This window comes from Oryzias latipes, chromosome 18 (assembly GCF_053564925.1).
Source record: "Oryzias latipes strain Hd-rR chromosome 18, Olatipes_Hd-rR_3.1".
Classification (NCBI taxonomy): domain Eukaryota; kingdom Metazoa; phylum Chordata; class Actinopteri; order Beloniformes; family Adrianichthyidae; genus Oryzias; species Oryzias latipes.
Genome location: NC_136254.1, coordinates 25,823,810 through 25,849,279, shown reverse-complemented (window position 1 = coordinate 25,849,279; position 25,470 = coordinate 25,823,810). Strand labels below are relative to the sequence as shown.

The 25,470-nt window shown below is 40.1% G+C and overlaps 1 protein-coding gene across 50 annotated transcripts in view; it reads left to right on the top strand.

Annotated features, from left to right (window-relative positions):
* LOC101165843 (receptor-type tyrosine-protein phosphatase delta) overlaps window positions 1-25,470 on the top strand; it is a 496,394-nt gene that overhangs the window by 373,874 nt on the left and 97,050 nt on the right. For all 50 annotated transcript variants that reach the window (XM_078936119.1, XM_078936115.1, XM_023966324.2 and 47 more), the window contains one exon: window positions 7,233-7,427. In XM_078936119.1, coding sequence (XP_078792245.1) covers window positions 7,316-7,427 — 112 coding nt within the window. In that variant the 5' untranslated portion in view covers window positions 7,233-7,315. The remainder of the gene's footprint in view (window positions 1-7,232; window positions 7,428-25,470) is intronic.

The following is a 25,470-nucleotide window of genomic DNA, read 5'->3' as shown; positions in this document are numbered from 1 at the left end:
TTTCCAACGTCTGGCGGCACCACCCAAAAGGGTAGTTTATGAGCGTGAGAAGCTTGTTTGAGGGAGGTCAGGGGATTCATGGAAACAGGGGGAGGGTGAGTAAATAAGTAAGTATGGCAAATAAACTACTCTGATGTGTGGTTGTCAGGATCTTTCATGTGGAGGCTTCACTTGAGGGCATAGCTTAGCCTAGCTTGAGGAATGTTATTACACATGCTGGCTGATCGGGAGCGATGTGTGAGAAACGGCCTTGTCACTCGGTCTTAAATCACACCATCGCAGGCAGAAGAAGAAAGTAGGAGCTGACGGGGAAAAAACAAGGAAAAAATAGAGAGAAACAGCAAAAGAAAAAAATAGAAAACAGTATACATATTTAATGATGCTCATCCCACAAATAGCCCAAAAGTTGACACAGTGCCAGTAAAGGAAAAGTTTTATTCAAAATATTCCTGAAAACTAGGAGATTTTTTTTTTTTTTCATGATTTCCCTCATTCACTCTTTAACATTTTTTTTTGGAAAGCCAGAGAGTCGTCTGTGAAGCACATCTGAAGGTTTTAGGCTATACCAATGTTTATGTGAGAGGGTATAAATTAAGAGACTGCCAATTTTAGTATTTTAATTGAAAACATTTTCTGTACTGAGAAATAAAATCCCAGTTTTTATACAAAGTGATATGCGGTTCATGGTTCCATATTATATAATATACTGTAACAATTTTACATAAGCTGTTAAATGGCAAGACATTTCTTGTACATTGTGAAGCTATGGACCACACCGGTTTGGTGGCATGTGTTGAAGAACACGCTTACTGTGGGTTCTTAAAAGTGCGTGTAATCTATGGTGTTTAATCTGGAAAAGCAGGGAGGGACTTCTTCTAGCACATGTCCATCACCTACAGTTGGACGAGGCTCTGTGCAAAATGTTAAAGCAGTGCGAATCTCGCAAAACTTCATCCAGATTTTTTTTTGTCACGGCTCGATCCTAATATGTGAAAGACTTGGTGTCTTATAATTCAATTAAATAAGGTTCCACATGTCACTACCAAATCCAAGTCCTTGATTTGTCAAAATTCAATCTGGTTTAACTTTCAACTCGCATTCAGTGGCCATGTGTTTGTACGTAAAGTGGAAAAACGGTCATAGAAACATGCGTTGTGACGCGTGAACATTAGAGTTTTAAACAAAGCCTGAAATACAGATATGCACGCGATTACGTAGGCTTTTCTTTGGAAGTGGCTGCTTGAACGGGCATTTCGGAGGGGGGTTGAACGTAGCTTTAGGCCTCAATTGTAGATTCACCAGAGGTTTCCAAATCCAGGCCAAAAGTGCGTCTGTTCTACTTCTTTTCCAAACAACTCCACCATTGGAGGAACACACTGTATTCTGGTTAGTCAGGAGCATCTCGGACTTGGATATCTAAAAATCAAGTGGGATATCCTGGATGTGGACACGCTTGGTATACAATGGGTTCAAGCAGGTCCATTCTAAGACGGACTGGTTCTCTTCCTGTGGTGTTCATCAACTAACACCGGATGACTACTTGGAGAGATTACAGCCTCTACACCCCATTTGCAACTGTGAATAGGTAGAAGTAAGTGAAAACAGAAAAAGATGAAAAGCAGAGTCTGTAGTAGGAACCCTTAAGGACACAGCGGATTCTTCACAGTAGAGAAAACACACATCCCTACTTGATCTCATGATGATCGCAATAAATCTTCTATATACCTTGAGTTCTTTCTCCTTACTTTTTTCCCAGTCCTACCCTTTAAATAAAATTATTCAAATATCCACATTAAAGATTTTCACTTGTGCCTCTGTGCAGTATTTTTCAGCCATAAGTGGTAACAGCAGAGTGGAATGAAAGGTTAGGGATTTGTATGTCATAGATATTTTATGTGTTTTCACATGTAATTGCACTTTTGCACTTTCTCCTTTAATAGAAAAATATCCTCCGTTAGCCTCATTCAGCAAACCATTACTGTTAGGAAAAGCATAAATAAGCAGTATAACTAGATTGACATGACGCAAACTATATGGAAACATTTCTAGAAATATTAATATTTAGGAGCTATTTCTTATTAGACTACAGTTGTTAATAAAGTGACAATTTACAGGAACATTTAAGAAAATTCAGACTCCACAATAAACATCTGTAACTGGACTTTTTCACCCAATAACCCATAAAATCTCCACCCTACCCTATTATGCTTAACTGTACATACTCTATTTATTTTGTAATTTAATCGAACATATGTACACGCTGTTCATATAACTATATATTGTTTATTACATTTGTATATGTACTTATATATATATATATTTTTTAATTCCTTTAAGTTGAGCAATAGGACAATTTCCCCACTGAGGGACTAATATATGACATATTATTTTTTTTTATAAAGACTCTCCAATGAAAATGTTGTTTTTAATGGAATTTTTCTGATGTTGAAGGACATATTTGAAGATCTAAATATTTCTTTATTCAAATCATTGTGAATCAGGAAATGCAGTTTGAAAAAGAGCTCATTTGTGTTATAGAAAACACACTGAGGGGGCTACAAGCTCCCAGAAATGGGGAGGGGAGGCTGTGTTGCTTATAGCACCCACAATTCAAAAGTGAATTTCTACTGAACTACTGTTGCTTTCCAGAAATTATGATCATAGTGAGTCTGTAAGTAATCACAGCCTTCCGGCTAGTTTTCTGGTAGGAATATTGCTTGTCTCCTCACAGTTACACATGCATGGTTATACTTGTGAATTTAGGAACCATAAATAAGCTTCGCTAAACAAGATGCCAGCTATTGAAACAAAGGCAACGTGTTGCACAATCTTTGTTCTATATCTGTATTTTTCTCCATGCACGTGCAAGGGCTATTACAGAGTAATTGGTCTTTTTGCGGCTGTTTTTGTCTGTTAGTAAAAAGCCAAAACTCCACTACTCAGTTGTGCTTCAATAGTCTGTGGATGAGATTGACACTTGAAACACAAAAATATCCTTGAGCATTTAAATTCAGTTAACTTTACAACAAAAGGAGGCTAAACTTTAAAAACTGTTCAAGCCAATGCAAAAAGCATTTAAAAACCCCCACAAACATCACTAAGATTTCAGGCGCAATGTTATCACTATTCTACTACTGTTATGAACCTGCAGTCATGTGGAGCTCATAATTATTCTGCCTCACTCTTGTGCTGTAATAAGTTTATTGTGGCTTGGCTAGACTATGAGATAAATTACTGAACCCCCTTTTTTTTTTTTTACTTTAATACCAAATAAGCACGCTTGAATGAAAGTCAAGACCAGCCTTTATGGAGAATATAAACATCCCACCCTCATTCTCTTTCACATTTCCGATAAGGATCGTGGAGAAGGAGAGAGAGTAGACAGCTCAACAGCTCCTTTCTATTTCTCGCCACACACTACCCCCCCCCCCCACACCCCCCTTTTCTAATTAACATGGTGCATGTTGTCAGGCTTTGTTTAATAATGCATGATTGCTATCAGCAGCAAAATCCTTTGAATGAAGCACTACTGAATGGGAGCATAACAATACCACCAGGGGCTTAGGAAGAAAGACAAGATTTCTTATTTATTTATTTTTTCCTTAATATAATAACTGTTTGTTGGAAAGCATCGGAGCCACCAGATGTCTAGAAGGGAGGTGCATGGTTGAGGCATTAGAGGGTCGCGTCAGGGAATAAAACGGGGCACCGGAGGGGCAACTTTTCTAAGGGTCCCGTGTGTAGAGTAATGGGAACACAAAGGGCCATCTGAACCCCTTGGGAACGCTCTCGCGTGTGTTTATATCAGCATAAGCTTCCACACGGAAATAAGCGACAGAGTGTTTAGGCTTAATCCATTGTCGGATAACAACAGTGTTGGCAAGCTGCTACCTTTCCGCCAGGTGGCTCGTCGCCCTTTAACACATCATGAAGGGATCTAGTACGCAGTTAACTAGAGGATTAACTTAACAAATCAAAACCAATTCTAGCAGCTTTCATTTTTGTACAAGTCGGGGGGGTGGCTTCCTTTTCTAACGTACACAACCCGCAGATGGTTTTGTTTGTCTCTATTGGCTCCACCAGAGAATGGGTGTTTCCGGATGAGGATAGCTGCTGAGTACAGTATCTTCACCAGAGTTTAATGTCTAAAGCGACGTACAGTTGTCAGTAGCTTACCATCACCAAGTATGAATGAAGAGTGAATGAATAATGGATACACATTGTAAGCGCTGTGAGCGTCTGGAAAAGTGCAGACAAATCCAATCCATTACTTGTATTACTATTACTATGCTTTTTCCAACTGTAAATGGTGGACATGCGCTAGTGAACAGTAAAAAAAATAAAGAACAAGAAGTCCCTCCCTGCCGCTTGTCCGTTGTAATGGCCACAGGCTGAATGCAAGCTCATAAAACTGCATCTAGCAGGTTCTTGAATTTGTATCACTTGCCAGATATGAACGTAGCGTAACACCCCTAATGTCTTGAAAATACACAGTCTGACATCACTACATGTTAGCCTCTTTGGTGTATTATCAAAAACACCCAACCTTGTTTGGAACATGTAGAAAGAAAACAGTGGTAAAAAATCCCTAGGTACCCCTAGACACAGAAGGGGGCGTAACAATACCGCTCACACAAACTTTACTGTGTCTACGCTAACTCCCAACCTTGTTAGTAACGTAAAGAAGCTCCACTACACGGTCACCGTGTTAGCATATTCAAAATAAAAGCCAAACCTATTCGGAACACATAAAAAACAGACTGTCGTTTATCTCTGTGTACCTTGCTTCAAAATCAGTAAGCCCAACCAAGATGAATCCATATGTAAGGTGCTCCAGATCACCAGGTTCTCTGTCATCTTTTCAAATCAATTTTGGCTTTAAATTAAGGTTGTGCTAGTTAGGTTTAGCACAGGTTGGGGGGTGGCTTCCTTTTCTTGCTCACTCTGGTTACACAACATGCAGATGGTTCTGTTTACCTCTATCAGCTCTACCAGTAATGGGTATGTGTCCGGATGCAGATAGCTGCTGAGTACAGTGCCTTCTCTGCAGCCTAATGCCATGACAGTTTTGGAAACTCACACTTCATTAATTATCCCCAAGGCCATTACATTTATTTGCAGGGTCAAGTTGTTAAATATTGACTGGAGGAGAAGAACAGCTTAACTTGCAGTGTGTTTGAATCTTAATGCTGGTTTATCCCTCTGACTGTATATAAAAACTGGACTGAGGGACCCCTCCCCCACAGTTATCCAAACAGGAAGTACCCATAGACTTTAACTGAGAAATAAACAACCATTGCTCGATCATAATATTTGTCAGAATAAACATTCTTGCTGTAATACCTTTTTTAAACATGTTTTTGTTAACCCTATAATTATTCAAGTTATAAACTGACCAATCAGATGCCTCAATAAAAGTACGTGGTCACACATCTAACGTTCGAAACATTTGATTGACAGATTTTGTTAAGCCTACTTTCACCGGTGGTAGAGGTGTGGCCTTTCAACACACTCACTCCTGATTTAGTGAGAGTGGTTGCCGTAGAGACAATGACTCACACCGACTCAGACCAATCACTGCTTGCTGACAACATCCAGCTCCAATAGGCAGCCTCCGTGTCGCAAAAAAAAAGGCGATTGAAATGACTTTACTTCGTTGGGGTCAGAAGTAAGTCCTTTTCAATGGGTGACATCAAACTCACTCGGTCTAATTTTTATATACAGTTGATGGTTTAACTCCACTCACCTCGGTAAGGCTGCCTCAGTCCAGGTGATTTCAGTCAGTCACTCCAGCTACAAACAGTGCTGAGAAATTATAGTCTAAAGTTTCCAGTTTGCATCGATATTTGCGTGTGTGTTGTTGGTTGCAGAGGCAAGGGAGGAGATTACTGTAAATTGATTCCTTTTGGCTCATGTCTTGTGCGTCGTACTGACCCTGTGGCATCTTGAGAGCCAGCAAGTCATGTCTATCTATGCCCCATTCCCCCCAAAAAAACAAAAACAAATCGAGTGTGACAGGTGCGCTATCGACTCGTCTTTTCTGCCATTTGCTACTCACAGGAATGAAAGAAACCAAGGGAGTGGGAGAAAAGAGTTTAGTACTTTTTCATGATCAAACCCAGTAATTTGCCTCAGGAGAGCTTGCCTATATTCCCTGTTTCTGTTACACTAATGGGCAACGGTCAAATCAAGACAAAAACAGTCTTATTGCAATGCTACTAAAACTACACAACCATGAGACACGGTTTGCGTTTGATCGCACCACCATGACTGAACAGACAATGCAGACAGGCAAGCCGATGAAGTAACCCTGCAGTACAGTATGACGCTCAGATTAGCTGGGAGCCATGTTATTAGCTGAAGTCTATAACAAAGCATCCATCACTAAGGATCAAGCTAAGGCTTAAGCAAATGGATGACAAGGGATAGAGGCCGTCTGCAGCTAATACTAGCTCACTGTAGCGCATTGATTTCCACAGCCATGTGGCCTTTGATAAAAGGATGAAACCTAAATGAAGAGGACAGGCCACTCTGCCCTGAAAATGTTATTTGTTGTTTGCGTAGTACCACATAAAAGACCAAATTTGTTCAAGTGTTTGTGTGCGAGGACACCGAATTTACAGTCATCGCTCTCAATCCCGTCGAAATTAGAGCTATTAGAGGATCGACTTTGTGCTGGATGAGAAAAATGACTTTCATGGGAAATATGAGCCTCTGATAAACCGACGACAAGTTTTTCACCAGACTGAAAGATACGTCTTACATGTCCGGACTGTGTTCTTTTTAAGAGAAGCGTTCTTCATGGGGAACACATATCAACATTGATCAGAGAGGGCGAGTCAAACGGCTCCCATATTCTGCTGCATATTTAATTGGTGTTCGTGACCTAAGCTGTGAAGACAAAATCATGTTAACTTAGCCTTTCATCTGGGTGATTTTTCTTCCCCCCTCCTCTCTTTTGCTATCTCCCTCCTTCTCGTGAACACTTGCACACACATTGTGTGAAGTGACTATTCCATTTAGAGAACTGTCAGAATATACCCCGTGAGCACATCAGGCTTTCCCTATCCTCTGTCAGTTCCAGCGGAGGCTGTGTGGGGGTATGTCAGAAATGTGCAGGGATAGATAAAACCCGTGGAGCCAAACAGCTTTGTTTCATTCATTTCCTCTCTCTCCCTCTCTCTTTTCCTTCCCTCCATCTCCTTCTCTCCATCCTTTCTTGCCTTGCATAGGCTGTGAATACCCTGCATCTGAGAAATCAGACCAGACTGACTCACAGGGCTCTGTGAGCCAGTGCCACCGAGGCTGCCAAAGCATGCTGGTGCCAAGCTGTCCCACCATGCACAGAGCCAGACCCACGCTGCTGCTGCTGCTGCCGCCGCTGCTGCTTGTCCAGGGTCTGCTCCTCCACCTCGCCGACGCTCAAAGTAAGTGTACCTGTCACGCAAACGCCTTAAAGACGGGGCGTTGTTACCTCATTGCAACGCAAGTGAACACAAACACTTTTTACTAATGTCCTTTTTCTCACTAAAACACAAAAGGAAGCTCTTTTCCTATGAATCATTTATGTCAAGATTGGAAAAGGGTTGAGGTACGATAGGTTATTTTACTATAACAGAAAAAAGTGCCGTCACAGCAGACAACACACATGTGATGCAGCAAAAACTCATCAGTCCATCATTCCAGTCCAATGTGTGGAAACACTTCGAATTTAGCTAAATGCTAAATGGCGTGTACTTATACAGCGCTTCTCTACCTTCTTCAAGGCCCAAAGTGCTTTACAATCACAGTCCCGTTCACCCAGTCACACACGCATTCACTCAATGGCGGCGTCTCCGCTGCTGAACACTGGCGCTAACCTCCCACACCAGAGGCAAGGTGGGGTTCAGAGTCTTGCCCAAGGACACTTCGACTCATGGGCGGGAATCGAACCTGAATTTTACGATCATGGGTCGACCGCCATACCGCTGCACAACGGCCGCCCCATGTGACCATACAATGTGGTAGAATGTTCTAATAATGTTCCCTTTGGATGATTTTGATGTGGAAAAACAACAGTGGGGTGAATTTTATGAAACTAAAATGTGAATGAATTGCCATTAATTCTTGTTCATCTGTTTGTTTGAACACATATTTTATTTACACTTGATTATCTTGAAAGAAATACTAGGAATGTGTAAAACTTCACCTCCTTTGTTCAGTGTGCAGGTATGGTCTCTGAGTCACACTGGTTGAATTTTTGGCTAAAAAAGATTTTTGATAGATAAAATGAACGATGTGTATTGTTTCATTAACCGCAAACCATGATATGAATCCAATCGTTAATATGAATAGTTACACCCCCTGTCTATACATTATCGTGGCGCACACCAAAGAACGACAGGATGACCCAAAACATACATACATATGCATACATGTTTACATGACGTTGACATATGGTGACAAGAAAAAATGGGTTTTATAAATACTTTAAGTTTACATTTGCCCTTGAATTTAGTTTAAGGAGTTAAGATGTTTCCTGTCTCAATTTGAATTAAAAGACACAAACATATTAATCCGCTAACTCTGGAACAACAGAAAATAACACAATATTTAAAACATTGTAACTCTTAGAATGTTGACACAATTAACGCAATTCCAACTGTCTATGAAAGTTGAGAAAAGCAGCTATGCACTTATATCCAACACTAATGCTGGAAAGTAGAAAAAAGCTGCTATTTCTGTTATCTGCCACAGCTCCAGAGTTAAAAGGTCAAGGTACTGTGGTCAAAAATAATAACAAAGATGGTGGGGCCTACAAAAATGTTGCTCCCGTGTACAAGGTTTGAGCCCGCGTGCACATTTGAAGCTTTTCCTTTCCACCATCTGAAAGTTCTTTAGGAGAGGGAGTGAACAGTGCATAACAAGTAATTTTCTTTATGTTCAGCCTTGATTAAATGTCCCGACGTTAAAGTGATTCATCTGGGGTGATAACCGAGTGCCCATTTCTTCATTTGACTCCACAACTGGCGCCTGGAACGTGAATGAGCTCCAGACTTAATAGCTTAGTGCATTTTGCGTGCTAATGCAGGCAGTTTAAGTTGTGTCAAAAACAAAAGCCCCACCTGAAATAAGAGGAGGGAAAATGCAATCAAGGAATGGAAAAGTGAAAGACCTTAAAGGAGTACAATCAGAAGCATGAGTTATTCTTTCACACTTTGGTGCCCAGAAGGAACTTTTTGTAAGAGACAGACAGCGTCCAGTCTGAAATTTACTAAAATAGAGGGAAATTCTTTATGTGTTTAAACTGCATTTTCTGCACTATAGGGCGCGAGAGATTATAAGAGGCACTGTTAATGGTCTATTTTTGACCTTATGTCATAAATAAGGTGCACCAAACTATAAAGCGCATTATCCAAGACAAAAGGGTCAGAGATGAGTCCGTCTGTCTGTCACAGACATTTGTTTGTAAACACTGTCCGACATTGCGCCATATTAGCTGCATTAGAAGCGTGAGCGCGTTCAGAAAAACACCCAAACTTCTTTGCAACACGTACAAAAGAAGACTGAGACTGTTACCAAATCCAGGCCGAGTCACACCGAAGAGTGTGAAATGCTTTTCACTCAGCATTAAGGGGTTGGATGGGGGGGGGGGGTTCTGCAGCTCACCGCTCCCACAGATGATGGGTCAAATGCAAAGAGCAAATTTCACACACCCAATGGGACTTTCACTTTAACTGTGACTACACTAACTCCCAACCTTGTAAGCAACATGCAAAAAAAAAATAAAAAAATAACCCGTCTGACACAGCTACATGTTAACCGCATTAGCATATTCACAGTAACACCCTGCAACACATAAATAAAACGACTGACTTTTTGACACAACGCCATTTACCTCTCAAAGTCACTTTCACATTAGGAAATACAGCCAGAATTAATCTATATTTAAAGTGCTCTGGATTATAAATCATGCGTTTTCCTTTTTTGGAAAACAAACAAACAAACAAACAAAAAAGTAAGGCTTAAAGTGCAGGAAATATGATAAGTGTAGCTTTAATTAGCACTGGACTTAAGTAATGTTCTTTTCCAGGACAATAACCTCTGGATCATTCCTGTTGGAGAGAGATCCATCTATCTGTCTCACCGAATTTCAAAATGTGTTCTCTTGCTCTTGATACCTGAAATCTTTTTTCTCCATTAAAGAAAAAAAAAAAGGACTAAAGAACTGCTCAGGCTTCAGCCAAGAATATCACAATGAGAAATCTTTGGAATTGAGTTGACATCAGACACCTGCTCATTGATGTGTGACAACAGTTTTCAAACCTCATTGAGCTTTGGTCCTACACCAAAGATTCCCCCTCTCTCACCTTCCTCTTTTTTTTTTTTTTCCCCTGAGAAGATCCATGAATCATTAGGTTCTGGAATCGCGGCGGGATGAATAAAAGTTTTATTGCTTCCTTCAAACTGACTGAAATCCTCTCAGTTCAGCTGAATATCTCTGACTGAAGGGATCATTCAGCCAAGGTCGCAGAGCCATGCAAAGTGAAATTGATGGGTGAGATTTTCCAACTTTGTGCTTGAGAAATGTTCCCTGCAATCGCCTCAAACGTGTTTTATTTGTCATCCTTTTCCTCTCTCCGCGTGTGTCTACCAATGGGAGGGAAGGGAGCAGGCGGCGCTCCCTTTCTCCCCTCGTTTTATCTGCTGCACAATTTATAGAATTAATTTAATTATGGAACCCTCCCAAAAAGACGTAAGGAAAGCTCTTGGAAGTTCGATTTTCGAAAACTTTTGTGAGATAGTGAATTTATGTTACATTTGATGGGCAAAAAAACCTTCAGACAACGTTTTTTTTTTCTTTAGGCCTTCCAGACAATCCACAGTTGAATGTAAACACAAAGACCTGTGCAACTTTACTCGGCAGCCCTCAAAACTCGCCCCCTCGGTGCTCTTCAACCCACCCGAATCCCTACCCCCATTAATTTCCTTCCTTTAGCCATCTGGCTATTAGCAGCTGTCGTTACCCTGTACTCTCCTTAAACAGCTGTGCTGGGTCATCATCTCGAAGCCAAAACAAACTTATCACGAGGGAGCTGCAGTGGCTGTCTGTTAATGACTGTGGGGGTGTTTGGGAGTTGGGGAGGTCATACGGGTGAGTATCCTGTCTGAAACTGAGGTGTGAGGGAAAGTGCCTGTTTCCAGCCAGAACCACTTCAGGCAGTACATATTAGCTCTGGGATTTATATTTAGTCCTCTCCGCGCTGCACTGCTCGATCTCCCTTGTGCATATGTTTGCTCCGCGCATTTCCCACTTTCCCTCCATTGTTTTTCCACCTAATCACTCGCTGGCCAATTTATTCCTTATTTCTTTTTTGCTTTTTTTTTTTTTGTTGTCTCCTTGGTTTTCTGCCTGGATCTTTGTCTTCTTTTTACCTTCTCCCCCCCTTCTTGTTGTTTGGAAGCAGCGCGGTAGCCCCTTCCAGCGTCTCACAAGAGCCTTTATTTCCTCCACTGTTCCGCTGCATAAGCTTATCCAGCCCAGACACACTGGGACTTTCTTTTGCATATAGGGTATGCGGCAAGAGCCTTAGTGCACACCAGTGCACTGCACCCCACTCTAACTTATCATCCCTAAAGAACAACTGCATTACGGAGAGAGGAAAAAAAAAAAAAAACATATTGTGTTGCCTTACAGGGTCCATTAGCATGTGAGCTAGCCTCTGGCTGTGGCCATGTCGGTGTAGATGACACACAAAAGAGCAGAAAGTGGCTGAGTCTGCCGGCTCAACAGATGGTGGGTCCCTTAGAGCAAGCCTTAACCTGAACTGCAGTTGCTCCTTTATAAGAAAAGACAAACAGAACTCCAAATAAGTGTACATTTTTTAAAAGCTTTACTCTTCAAATAGTCCTTTGTGGCGTCTGTTAAGACGTCCTCTGTGAGCAGGTTTTTGTTACCGTGTTAGGTTGCTTTCCCTCTGACTTTTGAGCATCTGTGTTGTGCTTTCTACCCACCATCTCACAATTCAATTGATGTTCATTGTTTGTATTGCAATAATTGAAAAGGGGGCCCTACCTGCTCACTGTAAACCAAGAGGAGGGGATATGAGAAACTGTATCTATGTCCAAATTCCCTCGCCACTCTCTAATGCTACAGTCACACTATGTGTGTCGCACGTTCTAAAACTCGCTGAAACAAACCAAATCCTATTTTGAAACTTAAAACTTATTTGGTGAGTTTCATATTGATACCTTTTCAAGCTCTATGTGCTTTTTTTAAACAATAAAAGACATGCTGTAGACCACGCCTTCTCCCCAGTTCACTCTCTCTGTGCAGCGTTGGTTTTCCCTCAATACCAATAAACTGCATTATGATTTTGTTTGCCTAAAAATTGTATTAACTCTGCAGATACGGACAGGGTGATGGATAGTTTGCAGTAGTTTGCATGCTCCCTGTAAACCACAAATCCTGTCTACCAGGAGAATGTGCCGTCATTTTGAACATTCGAGGCTGTGAACATTGATGCAGACATGCAGAGGATGTGAGAGGCTGTGAGCAGGTTTATCTATCAACTGTATTTCTGGTGGTGGGCTTATACTCAGACATCAGAACTTTCATGCAGCTTCTATATCGTAGTTTAGCAAACCCTCCCCCAATGGAGCTGTTTCTGACTGCCCATCTATATATGCTAAACAGTTTTGAAAACGTTTTACAGTTTTCCTTTTACAAGCAAAAATCATCAGAACATCATACCCTTATCGTGCAATCCTGTTTTGTTGGACAAAACACGTCTTCTGTCTATGATAGCTTTGTTATGACTTAGTAACTGGAGACCGTGTATGGGGTGGTTCTTATTGCTTATAGTGAATAGGGCACATTGTTTGAAGTTGATTCTGCCCAACTTCATCAGCGTTTCAAAATCAATTGGGTGGGACCACGTACAATCTAAAAAGTCCGCCCACCTGCCAATCTAAAACCCATACTGGTAATATTGTGCAAATTTAAGCTCTGATAAAATTACTGAAGTTGTCATGAATAAAAAAAAACAGTACATTTGTTTATTTTTAGTGTAAAATCAAACTTGGCATTGATTTCAGTATTACATTGCTATATTCTGATGCCGGCCTCCAGTGGTCTTTTGAGGAGCTACATCACTCTTGTTAGCGTGAATTTCAGGTGCAGAAAGTCTGAAGTGGACCATCTTAAACTTTTCCCAGCATGATTCTTTTAAACATAATTAAAAATGAATGTTGCCAAATGAATCGAGGCATGGTTAACAAATCCCGGAAAAGCCCCTCAATTTATGTTGTTACGGCTGTAGCCGTTAATGCACTGTTCCTCTAGATCCCCCTAGATACAAAAAAAGGGTGCATAACATTGACAGCTCCATCCATGCTTTCTGAAGATAAACATGCTAACAAATGAACCCAAAAAATTATATTTCACTAAGGTAAACCATGGATTTTTTAAATATAATAGTTAAGCAATAAAATATACTATAAAGACATTTTCCAAATATCACTCCGCTGAACATGCATCTGAAAAAAACCTGACAAATAATTAACAAATCATGGGACTATGACCGGCGTAGAGCTCAGGAAAAACTATACGCTGAAGTCCAAAGTCTCCACCCACTTGGGTTTCCACGGCATTAATGTCTAGCAATCATTGCGTAATTATCACAGACCAGCTGTTCTGGATCGTGGACCCTGTATGATGGGATATCCTGCGTTTCTCACCCCTAAAGCTCATTGCCACATGCAGCTTTTCCTGTTAGCATGTTTTGAAATGCATGGCTGCGGTCCCATTATCAAAGCACAGAAATCCTAAAACATGCACCCTCTGCACGTAGCCACTGAACAGATTCACCTTGTAGCAATTCCAAAAGCTAATGATACTCTATCCGCCAGATTACATCAGGCTGTAATATGTGTGTTTTATGCATGCCTGGCCTAATAAGAATTATTGTAAAATAGCGTTGTATTTGCATATAGGCTTCGGGGCTGTACTGAAATTAGCATTTTTACAACAGCTCAAATTAAATCCCTGTGCTTAATTTGCCTGCATGCTAATTTGATTTAAATTGAGTCGATTCCATTCCCTTTTACACTCAGGCCCACACATACAACCCAAGCACATACGTACACACTTATGTGAAGGCACAGTATGTACTTTAAAGAGCTGCAGCCTACATTCCCCCCCACACACTCCCAGATACACACAGAATTAGACGCAAGGCTTTCATGTTTGTGTACCTCCATTAAAGGACTTTTAAAGCAAAAGGGGAACGAAACTTTAAATCACTGTAATTCCTCAAGTCTACCACCTCGTTCATCATTCTGCCGGACACTGCTCAAGTGGAAATTTCATTGTTGGCTCCACTCGTTCATTTCAAAACCTGTCTGGGTGCAGCATATCCTTAAAGACGTACGTCGATATCTACAGAAAGGGGAATATGCATCATTTTCACAATTCAAATAAATGCGGTAAAGACACCTTCGGCTGAGTGTGCCAGCACTTAATTACCATCTAGTTGTATGGAAGAAGACCTTGTGACAAGAGTGGAAATCTGAGATGAAACAATGTTATCAGCACCATGCAAGAGGCTTGTTTCTTGCAGGTTGAACTGAACAAGTAGAAAGTAATTTTCTTCAGCTGCAAATGCCTGTACTGACTGCTTGTCAACAATGTGCTCTGCAATTAAGTTTAAAGGTTGTATAAGGCCCATTATTAACTCAATGAATGCCGAATCCTCTGGCGACTATGCCCAAGTGTATTATTTAAAGCCATTAGTCTCAACTATGGATTGGAGTCATTTTGACCACAAAAATCACACAAAAGCCAAGGTTTTTTCTTTCCCTTTACACCTCTGACCCTCCCACTCAAGAAAAGCAGATGATCACAAACGGTGCGGACATGTTGTGCAGCCCCAAATGAAGATAATTAGGTTTGAGCAGTTACCAACACTCTTAAGTGCACTTTAGACCCAACTCACAAAGAAATGGTGCAGCATGTTGTGGCATTTACCTCTCAGAGCAGGAATACTGACAAAACAAAAGCACACTCATCCAAACTGTAAACCCAGCAGAGAGTAAGGTAATCATCAGACTATAAAAGTGCCTTTTTTTCACGATCCATATATTGGCAACCCTCATTTCAAAGCAGCTATAACACTGTGAAATTTTAATCATGTCAGTCAGTCAGAATCTCATTATGTGCCCTTAAGGTCCTGACAAAAACAATAAATGTGTGCCACGTTAGGCCAGTGCATCATGGTCCATGAACATCTCCATCATGCAGACACTCACACAGAAAAGCAACCTTGTCGCATTGTCTTTGAAGCCGGGATCAGCCGGTGAGCTGATCACAACGCCAGCTGTTTCGCATCTAATGGGCTTAGCTATGGAATGGTCCTGGCCTCGCTGGCACATGCACACAATCTGATCACCCTTCATAGACTGTGCCAGTGAACCACTTAAAAATGCAGGTGTTTCGTGACATTGCCACAGTGACTTTGCAATTAATAGATGGATGCTTTGGCCGTGGCTGCAATGGGATTACTCGGCCAGTGAAGTCTGAAATACAAGTGTTCACTGTGCATTTGGTGTCTCAAGGGAGTGTGAACAATGAAGAGCGGGGAACCATATCATCTGCACCTGCAGCATTCCTAAAACCGCCCTCCGTTAAAGCTGAGACATAGTTGGATGAAATATAAAAAAAAAAAAAAAGTTGTTCAAAACCTAAAATGTCTAAAATTGTTAGATAATTGTTTATTTATACATTTGAATTGCTAAGGGTTGGTTGAAACATCCAACATTCTGATAATGAAATAGATGTTAAACAGCACATTCAAACACATTTGCAGTTAAAAGTAAAAATCTTAACAATCATGTCAAATGGGAAGATTCAAAATAGTTTTCTTTGGAAGCATTCGCTTTATTGCACCTTTGCTAGCCCACACATCATAACATTAACGAAATTCCAACAGATTCTTATGGGGAGAAAGCAGAATTGCATATCAGCGCAAAGCTGCAAAAAGAGTTTAAAATACCCAACCAATAATAAAATCATATAAACAAACTAATTAAGCTGCAAAAATATATTTTTTTGCACAGTGGTTATCATTGTTAGGATTTGTTAAATTTTGCTCAAAGTAAATGTGTATAAAGCAACAATTCATTGTCAAAACGGTTTGATTCTGATCATAATTTTGCTAATCTGATTCAAAGTTGATATTTATTAATTTCTGAAGGATCTGATTCACTGACCTAAACTCGTATCAAGACATATTTAGCCAAAACCTCATCCGGTGTGACTCAGAGATAAATACCTGGTACTGAACAGTGCAGGTGAAGTTTTCCAAGATTCCTTGTATTTCTTGCAAAATAATCAAGTGTAAATTAAGTAAGTGTTGAAAGAAACAAGTATTAATAACAAATCCATTCACATTTTAGTTTTATGAAGTTCAGCGCACTGTTGTTTTTCCACATCAAAATAATCCAAAGGGAACATCATTAGAACATTTACGCACACTGTATGGTCACATGTCTTTGCAGAGTTCAAAGTGTTTCCACCCATTGGACTGGAATGATGGTTCGACCATTTTTTGTGTTGTCCGCTATGATGCGCTTGGTCATTTTGACGTCACAGTGATATAACCCTGTCATGCCTTAATCTAAATGTTATTTTCCCATATTGATGCAATCAATTTAGTTCATTGTGAAAAGATTTTTTAATATTATAGGTTTACTCAGTTATCAATTGCTTTAGAAAGGTTAATCTTGTTGGATCGTAGGAATATTAATCTATGAATCAATTAATCGCTACACCTCTAGTAAAAAATTCTTAAAAACTTAACTTTGGTTCTGTCCATGGACTGAAACAGCAGTTGATAGACAATGTTTTGCTATTCTGCATAGCTTTTGAACAATGACTAAAAACATTGACTGTGAAAGGTTTAACTCCAAAAACAGACCTTTACGTAGCTATGATATTTTGTTGTTGCATGCAATCGAGAATCTAGAATGAATCTAGAATGAAAATTTTCTCAAAAAGTCTCAAAATTGAGAATTCCTACAAGTAACTTTACTCTCAATGAGTAACTTTTATTCTAATTTGTTCCTTTTATCCAACTTTTGTGAACAGATGTCTATTTTTTTGGAAGTTAAGTTATTAGAATAGATAAACATAAATGACATCTAGGGAAAAAAAATGCATATGTGCATTATGATGGTAAAAGTGGAAAAACAATCAGTCCCACATGCTGGTATAAAGTAAAAGTATAAGATTTATGCCAGAGAAAGGAGGAGACCACAAAGAGACCCGCAGATCAGAGGATGCCAAAACCATTTATACAGTGATGGATGCTGGCATCTCGCTGAAGCTCAGCAACAGTATTGGCACAACAGGAAGCTCGCTATCTGTTTTTAGATAATACACCAGCCGAACAAACTGCAGAATCAGCAGATGAGTAGCTCTGAAAGCAGGTGAGAATGGGAGCAGAAGGTGGTCCAGAATGTGTGTTTCGTGGTGATAGTAGTTGAAGTGGCTGCTGCTTCAAGTTCCTGAAAGTTCCCAAATGAATCTGCTTACAGTGTTCCCTTGTTTAGTGTGGGGGGGGTTACGTTCTAAAAAAAATAAAACCTGCAATGGGTGAAATCTGTGAAGTAGGATTGCAGATGTGTTAAGGCTATAAAACTCCTCACTACACACTTTATACACATTTCTCAGACAGACATGACGATTTTCACACTTTTCTCTCTTGTCTAAACTCCCAAAGTTCAAACCTTTGTAGAAAAGTAAGTCGAGGTTTGTAGAATGAAAATAAAGATCTGCTCGGGATTGAAGATTTGTGTAAGTGTGGCAAACTGAAAACATCCTGTACAGGAGTCACAGCATGGAGATTGATTGACGAGGTCAACAGCCAATCAGAATGCTCTGAGGGAGTTTTAGGGCCACCATGAAAAAAATATAAAAATTACGAGAAGAAAGTCATAAAATTAGGAGAGAAAAGTTAAAGTTATACAAGGAAAATGCCACGTTTTTCTAAAAATATAGGTTGGTTGTATAAGCCTCCTTTTCATGCTGACTAAATCTATCAATGCAGCCAATCTATTGATGCCACAGGGTTTTAATTTATCAAAGGAATCCATGTGCCATAATGCATTTGGACCTCTGCAACTATACTGTTGACGGCATAAACTATGGAGAGCTATACTGTTCATAATTAAATAAATAAATATTTAATTAAATAAATAAATATGGCCTCATGCAAATACACAATTAACCAATAAATCTCTCATAAATATATAAAAAGATCATGAAATTCTGAAAAACCTGCACACCGATTTTAAATTAGCCATTATATTATTATAATATATTTCATTCTGCTTTAAAAACCTGTTCATTATTTTAAAACAGCATTTTAAAAATATTCATTTTTAATCATGTGGAATATTATTGTAGTTCTGTCTTTTTTCAAAAGCTCGTATTTCAAAATCAATATTTTCCAAAGTAGCTTTGTTTTTATTTCACGTTGCTGTTTTTCACAATGGCGTATTTATTTCATGAGGAGCTTTTTCAGGAGAATGGGTCTGTCTGAATGGGTCAACCGTATGACTTTTTTTTAAAAAAAAAAATTAATTTAAAAGTAACTAGTTTTACAGATGGTAAAAAGTAGTTACTTGTATGCTACAGAAAGTAGGCGGTTGTTGCTAACAGTTAATTCAAAGTAAATGCATAAATAATGCAACAGCAATGTTTTTTTCGAATACCGGAAGGACATTGTTTTGAAATATTATACTTGATACAGTTTTGACTTTTTGGTCCAGTTCATTTTTTTCATTCAAGAGTAGATGAAGCAAAATGATATCAACAAGGACCCATAAGGACACGAGGACAAAGTTTGTTGAAGGATTAGTTTATCCAAAGTGCTTGTTAGAAAATGCTTGTTTAAGGGAGTGCCCCACATCCCAAACTTCTGCGTGTGGGGGTAGAAAAGACTAGGTACAAAGCACATAAGCGTTTCATCTCTGCAGGCTTTCAGGATTCGCTCTTTCAGAACTCATGCATCTGCATGTGTGGTCATGAGCGTGCGCTCTTACGGGTAACACCTGGCCCTTGGCCGCGGCTTTGGTCTCACTCCAGGGGTCCTCGGGGGGGGGGGGGGGGGTGCGACACATTGGACTGATCTCCGCTCAGCACGCTCGTGTGCCTGTGGGGTATGTTGGCATTTTTCAGCAGGGTTAATGGTCTAAACGATTCATCTCCATGAAGCGCCTTGGGGCTGTCTCTCAGTCCTAGCCAGAAAGCTTACATCCCCACCTTCTTACCTAAAGCACTCCCAAATGCTCGATGCGGATTGGGAGTCTTTATGCCCTGAGCTTCTCCTGTCACAGCTGATTTACATCCGCTGGAGTGATGGAGTGAGTGCTCAAAGTCCGTTTTTCGGAGAGTCATTTTTCCTCACCCACTGCTCGGCCGCGAGCTCGCGCACACGCCACATTCGTCACGTCCCTGTCACTCCGCCCTCTCTCTTGTTTGTATGGGTGCTCACTCATTAACTCGCACTGCCTGCGACTTCTCCCTCCCTCTCGTCGGCTTCTCCGCACCACCAAATGAGTCACGCCATTTGAGGGGCTGAGATTTATTGTGACACACAGCTTTAGTGTGGTTTATTAGTTATGGCAAATGAGAGTGAAAGCCTCTGTTGAGAGGTGAAAGTGCTCTCACTCCATGGCCAGAACCCAAAAGCTTTTCAAACTGAAACCGAGCCAAGTTCTTGTGTCTAATGATTTGGTGTTCTCGAGCTACATTCACATCACCCTCTGTAACACTTCCAATGGAAAGTCTATGTAAACACGTGTGGCTAACGCAGGTTTTCAAGGCCGTTTTTGGGCCCTGTGTACAAAACGTGTGCCGTTGAACGTGCATTAAAAGTTAAACCAGTTGAACTTTGACCAATCAGGGACGCAGATTTCGTAGTAAATAATGTTGCTTTTCGTATTGGGTAGCGACGGTCCAGTGGGAACACCAAGTGCTAGCGCGTCATATGCCCAATGGGAATGCGGCATAAGTATTTATCCGGTCACATCACAGAATAGGGGAATCTGCATTTTCACACACCATCACTGAAGAGTCCCTGGACATTGATGACCAGCTTTGAGAGAATCCATCAAAACACCCATGAGGGGAAGTGTTTCCCCTCACTTTTAATACTCCCCTGACACCCCCTTTCCTGTCATTTCTCATTCTTTCATCAACTAATTAATTACCACATTCAGCCAAATCATTTGTATTCAAGGTTCATACCAGGTTAAGTGAAGACAATCTACAATGAAGAGGTGGCGCTGAGTGTTCATTCACCTCAAAAGCCATCAGCTTTGCTGCGTTTCCCCCTCCCCCACTCCTTCACAATCTCCATCACAGTCCCTCATTTTTAATCACAAACATCCTTCAGTCTTATTCATTATTATTATTATTATTTACATTTTTGTCTCTCGTTAGGTCTCCAGGTTAGCGGGAGAGAGCACATGCTGTACTCTCTATATTCAGGATCCACTGATTTCTGTAAGAACACTGTTTGAATAGGATTTTCCCAACGTGCAACTCCTGTTCCCCATAAAGTACAAAAAAAAAAAATCAAATAATTACTAATCTTGAAGAAATTCCCTTAATTCTAATGTTAAGCCAAAACTACATTTGACACTAATTGTTGTTTTTTTGCAGCACAATTGAAAAGACTGTACGCTTTCTCTTCCATTGGTGCTCTTCAACTAGTGAGAGACCAACGACGAATTTGGCATTAAATCCCACCAGGACTTCTTTATTTGTGTCTTTGGCCAGAATATGTCAATAGTGCGAGGAGCATGGAGATGCCCTGGAGAATTTTACATTATTTAGCAGGGAACAGAAGGCCCCAGAAAGGCTTTAGTCAAAAAGGAAGCTGTTCCACTCTGCCTGGTTTTCCTACTGTGTCAACATTATAATAATATTCTCTTTTAATTAAAATATGCACAAAAAAACTCGGTTTTATTAACAAGGTCATGTGTGAAATGGAGATTTCCATGCTGAAGAACTTGTACACAGTTTGCGATCATGCAGTTCTTTTGCCTGGTATCTATTCATGTAGCATCTTCTTGGAGTCTGAAGGGACGTATGTAAACACAGCCAGCTGTTTGTCACACTGTGTGGCACCGGGACGGCACAATCTTGTGTAATAATATGCTTTTTATTCTCCATTGGTGTTGAGGAGCTACTAAGAATCCGAAACCTGTTTCAGAAATGCATTTACTGTCAACATAATGAGATCAAATTAATCAAAAAAATCTCTTACAAATTTGTTTTGAGGATCTGAATACTTGTCCACAATAACAGACAAAAATTACTGTATATTCCACACTATATGGCATAACGCATATTAAAGCAATAAAAGGTCTATTTTCAACCTTATGTCACACTAAGCAATACAAAAGAGTCAGAGATAAGTCTGTCAGTCAGTCAGACTTTTACTGCATTCACAGTAACTCTAGAACTTGTATGACTCGCCAGACATCAGTGTAAATAAGACAGACTTATACAGCTAAAAGCAACGTTAGTGTAACAACGATAGCTCCGGAAAATATGATATGTTAAAAAAACAACAACATGCCTCCTAAAGAACAGACAAATTGAAAAAGATATAAGGGAATTATTGATAAGTATAATCAAATACATTTTTAAAGCATGCAAACAAAATGATTCTGAAATATAAAAAAAATAAATTAATTACTATTTTAAGTATAGAATGTATCTACAAGTTAAAACAATTTAAAATTGGTTAAAGACCTTCACGGATCCACGAAAAACCTAAAACATAAAGCTCACCTCCAGTTTTACATACTAAAAAAGAACAAAAGAGATTTCAAAACATGCCAACTAAACCAGTAAGTATGGCAACATAATGAGGAAAACAACAAATCCTGAGCATTTCTCTCGTAATCAGTTGGTTGCATAGTGACTAAAGCGATTGAGGGACGCGAGTCACAATAATAGCAAACAAAAAAGCAAAACAGAACTGTGAGAGGGTATTCTTATCTGAGATGAATGCTGTCTCATGGCAGACAGCCACTTTTGTTTTGCCATGTCTCTTTGTGCAGCATCCTTGAAAGCCACAAGGGCTTGTTACACAGCATTCATTTTGTTTCATCAGTCGCACAAAGCCTTGACTGACATTATTTGATATAGTTTCTTTCAGGTACAATGAGAGTAATTATTCAGCCTGCGGTGAAAACATGGGTAGAGTACCAACAGAAAGTAAGCAGTATTACAGACAATGACAGAATATTACAACAAATTACTAATAAAAGCTAGCTAGTTCAGCTCCATGTCATCAATCACTGGGGAGAGACTACTATTTATGCGGTAGAGTGCCAAAAAGCACCTGGAATATTCCGAATTTTACATGTTTGGTTTATGCTATAAAGGTAAGTTAAAACTAATGAGGAGAAGGGGTCTGTTTAACATGTGCACTGTCTTCTAGCTTCAATTTGGTTAGGGTTTGAAAGAAGTATGCTAATGCAACATGTTGCTAGTGCAACATGAATCACAGCAAAACCAAATATAAAACGTGTCTTAAATCCAATAAAGTTTGTGCCTAAACCCCAATAAGTAGACAAGACCTGTTAGATACGGTGACAAGAGAATAAAACAATTGACTGTATTTCAGACCTGGACTGAGTGACCCCCCCCCCCCCCCCCCCCCCCCGGGTGTTCCAAACAGGAAGTAATCCCATAAATAAGCCGCCATTACTCAGACATTATACTTGTCAGAGTACCCATTTTTGCTCTGCCGCCCATTTTAACAGGTTCTTGCAATAATCCATTTTTTTTCAAAAATTCTTTCTGTAGTGCAAATTATTCAAGTTATAAATTGGCCAATCAGATGCCTCATTAAAAGTTTGCAGTCTCACGTTGAACGTTTTAATTGACAGATTCAATCAGATTAGGGGTGTGGACTTGCAACAAGGCCACTCACAATTGGTGAGAGAGGTTGCTTTAGAAAAGTTCTCTCATATCGACTCGGACCAATCACTGCTTACCCACGTCATCTGGCTCCAAATTGGCGGGATCTGTATCACCAAAAAAAAAAAAGGTGACTGAATTGACTTTAATTTGTTGGAGCTGGAAGAGCCATTTTCCATGGGTCATGTCGCTCTTACTGGGTCCAGGTCTTATATACAGTCAATGGTTATAACAAGCCTTTTGCTGGTAAAAGAGTGATTTCTGAAAGGGTGAAAAACTTGACTTTCAGCAAATCCCTTTCATTTGAAAGTGTAGTGTTTTATTCACCAAAAACCCCTTTCAGCTTTTTTGTATATCCTCGGCGGCCTACTTTACTCAACTTTTACTGAACCTCATAAATCCATCCGCTCACTCTCAGCCCCGCATCTGTTCCAAGATTTGGAAATATTGATTAGGTGCTAATTGTCCACCCTGACTAATTTGGATTAATAACTGCTTCCTAATACCCTTTGACATTTCCTTGCATTGACTCAATATTGTTTACAGAAGTGAGCCAATAATTGTGATATATAGTATTCCTTTTTTGTTCCTAATAAGACCGATCAGCTTGACTTTTTGATACAAATTAGGCAGGAGGAAAAAACGATTGAGAAAATAACTTACTGCTCTGGGTCTCACTGTCTGTGTATTTTTTTTTTTCGTAATCACTTCTCTTCCCTTAAATTACGAGTTCCTAATGCAAAGTGGGTGCTTTGCGGATTCATGTGTCCTTTGTCATATCATGTGGGGGCAAATTTTGCACTGAGGACATCTCTAGATAAACACCACCACCTCTAAGAGTACTATAAATATGTCGACGAGAAGGTGGTACGGGCGCTATGCCACATCACCGCTTCGACTTCCTCACTGCCATCTGTGACTGTTCCTCCTCTGGCATTCTCACAGCAGTCTTTAGTGTATTTTTTCTCCCTTGTCCCTGTTTTTTAGGTTTAATTGGGTTATTTGCTTGAGCCTCACCTCTCAGCATTGCATTACATTGGAGCCTGGAAATGGGGGACTTCACACACGGCAGGGCCAGATAAAAAGTTGGGACAAAAGATGATAAATGTCGCGAGCGGAGACAGGAATGCAATCTGGCTGCTACGATGCAGAGATGCTCTAATAGCTTCCCAGCAAGAAAAGGGGATGGCGCTGTTGAGATGGCAACGTGATAGATGGTCCAAGGATGACTGTAAGGACTGTAGGGGAGACAAAGAAAAAGAGAGTTGTGGAAGAGAGGAGAAAGAAAAATTACCCCAAAAAGAAATCAAATTATTCTTAACTTGTTCAATACCCAGATGAAGTTGTGGGTACAAACTGAGGCTATGGGAAACTAAAGCTGACATCTGTTACTAAAAAACACAAGAAACCGTCACTTCTTAATGCAACGTAAGGCTCTAGTCCATAAACTGAACATTCTGTATCACTGTATTTAAATTTAAGCTGCACTATGATTCAGATAAGATGCTTTCATCTTGCTGGGCGATTTAAGAGGCAGTGAGCTTATCACTGCAGCCAACTAACTCACAGTCAATTTTATACCCCTTAAGTCAAAAAAAGAAAGAAAAAAAATGCCACTTACGGTTTACTTTATGTGCCTAAGTGCACAAGATCCCCCGGAATATTCATGACCGATTCCAACTGATACCGGCGGGTCAATGAGTAGGCTTTCTGCTTATCCTTTAATCTATGGGAGGAAGGAAGGTGTCATCATTTACTCAGAACAGGACTACTTTATGGAAGTTGGGGATTTTTTTTCTCTTTCTTTTTTTGTGGTACATAGAAAAAACAAACTATATAGATATTTTTTTGCTTTCTCTTTAAAGTAAAACAGCTAACTTAAAAAAATGAAAGTATATATGATCGCATTTTCCTGCCACCCTTAAACTTGCTCTGTAATTCTAATCACATTCTGTTATGACAATGAATACATTCAGCTGAAGCCCATGTGCTTGCCCTATGGACTGAGGCCTGCTTCTGCTGGCCAACATTGCAGCTTGAGGCTGGTGTCTTTGTGTGGCCTTTCTCTCTGTCAACTGAGACCCCATTTGGCAACAAGTGAAAAGAACTGAGAAACAAAATCAGCTCTCATCAGTCCAAAGGCCACATCTCCAGTCCCAAATACCACTTAGAGACCCATCTTGAATAATCCTCCCTGTTTGGTGTTTTTGCTAAACACGGCAAAATTCTATTTAATATTCTATGTCAAAGCTTGTGGTGCCGTTGTGGTTCTGACGTAGTGAACTGTCGCCGCAGCAAAGAAGTGTTTATTTGTTACCATGTATCTCTTCCAAAGTCTTTGTTTCTTTCTGTGATTCAGGTCGTTCTCATACGCTTTTCGTACGTCACATGGCTCGGGAGGCGGAGCAGTCTGCTGGACAGACGGGTGTTTGTTTCCCAGCCCTATTCAGTCATATGTTGAAGTGTCCTTGGGCAAGACACTGAACCTT